The sequence below is a fragment of the Austrofundulus limnaeus genome, unplaced genomic scaffold (genome assembly GCF_001266775.1).
Source record: "Austrofundulus limnaeus strain Quisiro unplaced genomic scaffold, Austrofundulus_limnaeus-1.0 Scaffold185, whole genome shotgun sequence".
In the NCBI taxonomy this organism is placed as follows: Eukaryota; Metazoa; Chordata; class Actinopteri; order Cyprinodontiformes; family Rivulidae; genus Austrofundulus; species Austrofundulus limnaeus.
In genome coordinates this window covers 153309-155143 of record NW_013952587.1, presented here as the reverse complement: position 1 = coordinate 155143, position 1835 = coordinate 153309, and the positions used below count along the sequence as shown (strand labels likewise).

The 1835-nt window shown below is 40.3% G+C and overlaps 1 protein-coding gene across 1 annotated transcript in view; it reads right to left on the bottom strand.

Moving 5' to 3' along the window:
• Positions 1–807: 807 nt before the first annotated feature.
• The window catches only part of tdrkh (tudor and KH domain containing), a 20875-nt gene continuing 19847 nt past the window's right edge, over positions 808–1835 (bottom strand). Inside the window, exons 12-13 of the mRNA XM_014018191.1 lie at positions 1459–1513; positions 808–1379 (exon numbers count right to left, since the gene is read on the bottom strand). Coding sequence (XP_013873645.1) covers positions 1369–1379; positions 1459–1513 — 66 coding nt within the window. The 3' untranslated portion in view covers positions 808–1368. The remainder of the gene's footprint in view (positions 1380–1458; positions 1514–1835) is intronic.

Genomic DNA, 1835 nt, shown 5'->3' with positions numbered 1-1835 from the left:
ACCGCAGCAGAAACACTCGTTTCTTCACATCAACTACTTAATAAATACGTCTCAAAGTTCTACCAGACTCCTGAGTTCCTGTGTTTACAGCAGTTATGTTATTAAACATGAGCAGAAAGGTGAAAACCTTTCAGCCTCAGAGGTGCGCCGGTGGCAGATCTGCACCCCAGTTCAGCAGCTTCATAAGCTGTGTTTCCATTGCAAATGTGCCCAAAACTTTGTCGATATTCTGTTAATGTCGAAAAAACACAGTTTCGCAACTGCAGTGTTTCCATTAAGTAAGAAATGCTATTAAAGTCACGCGTGAATACATTTGTTCTCGCGATAAGTCATTACAAACATGGCGGGGATGGATGTAAACACATACATGTTGCTACCACGACACTAGCGCTCATCGTCAGAGGAGACGTCGGCGTCTTTTATCGAGGCTTTCCAGAGACAAGGCCCTACTTGGGAGTGGCTACGTATGCTGTGTTTTTGGGAAATTGTAGTTAGTGAGTTTACTATTTTATACTACTTCTATGATATTACTACTACTTCTACTTCCTGTTATCTTCTTTGTCGTCTTTTTCACCAGTAGAAACAGCCGGTTGTTGATCACGTGACTCCCGTGATGCAAAAAAAGTGTTTCCATTGCAGTTTTGCAAAAAACACCAATTTTGATACGGCCGAAATACCACCTCATCCTAGCGCAAAAACATTTTGTCAAAAAACGTGATTTTTTTTCAAAATTGACGTGTTTCCATTGAGCAAATTTATTTTCAAAATTCTAATTTGCACATTTTCATGGTCAATGGAAACACAGCTACACACACCGCACATTATTTTAATCCTTCAGAGGAGAATCACACATGCTGGACTTAATAGCGTCTAGTTTCCAGGTTTGAATGCAGGTAATGTATGACTGAAAGGAGCAAAGAAACATGCGTGTGCCACTTCGATACATGTGAACCTTTCTGTGAACAGACACCTCACACTGGTCCATACAGTCAGTATGAGAGCTGTACTCTTTGATACATGAGGCCCCTGGTGGTTTACTCCAGCGACGTTTTATGGGTTCAAACCTTCAGCATCTCTGAACACTGTGCAGTCACCAAATATTTTATCTTCTCTCATGTCCAGCTTAGTGTCAGCACAAAACTGGTCATTTTAACACCCAGTGATTGTTTGATTGCAGCTGTGTTCAAACAGGACTAAAACGTGTATTTACGGAGCTCTACACACTTCCTTTCAGCCATGCATGGTCTCTTTGGTAAATTCTGTACAAACTAACCAAACAGGAAGTGCAAGAGGGAAACGGTGAGCTTTGCACCAAAACATTACAACATGTGATGTTGACGCTGTGGGTGTCAATCACATGACTAATGTTCAGACAAACTCTGGAATACAAAAGACACCATGAAACAAGAATAACACACTCCATATTATATCTGAGGGTCTCTGAGGGTCTCTACTCACCTGACAAACTGATACAAGACAGACTGAGCTCTGAAGAAGCTCCTTTTACATCATCCTGCAACACAAGAAATACAAAACAGGACCATGTTTGAAAATGATCTGCTTTAAGATCAAGCACATGTAAGAAGTGTTGGATAACATCTTCCTTTAGGTGCAACCACTATCTAATGGAGTCACATTGTAAAAGTCCTCAGTGGTACTGAGGCGTTATCACTGAAACACAGTTAGATGACCTTTAAACGTGGAGTTTAATTTCATCTCCACTCAGTCTGGATAATTAAATATTTATCGTCAGTGACTCAAAGTACTCAAAGAATTAAACAGATCAAATAAACCATGATGCACCTTTGTGAACTCATGACAAAGGAGAATAAATA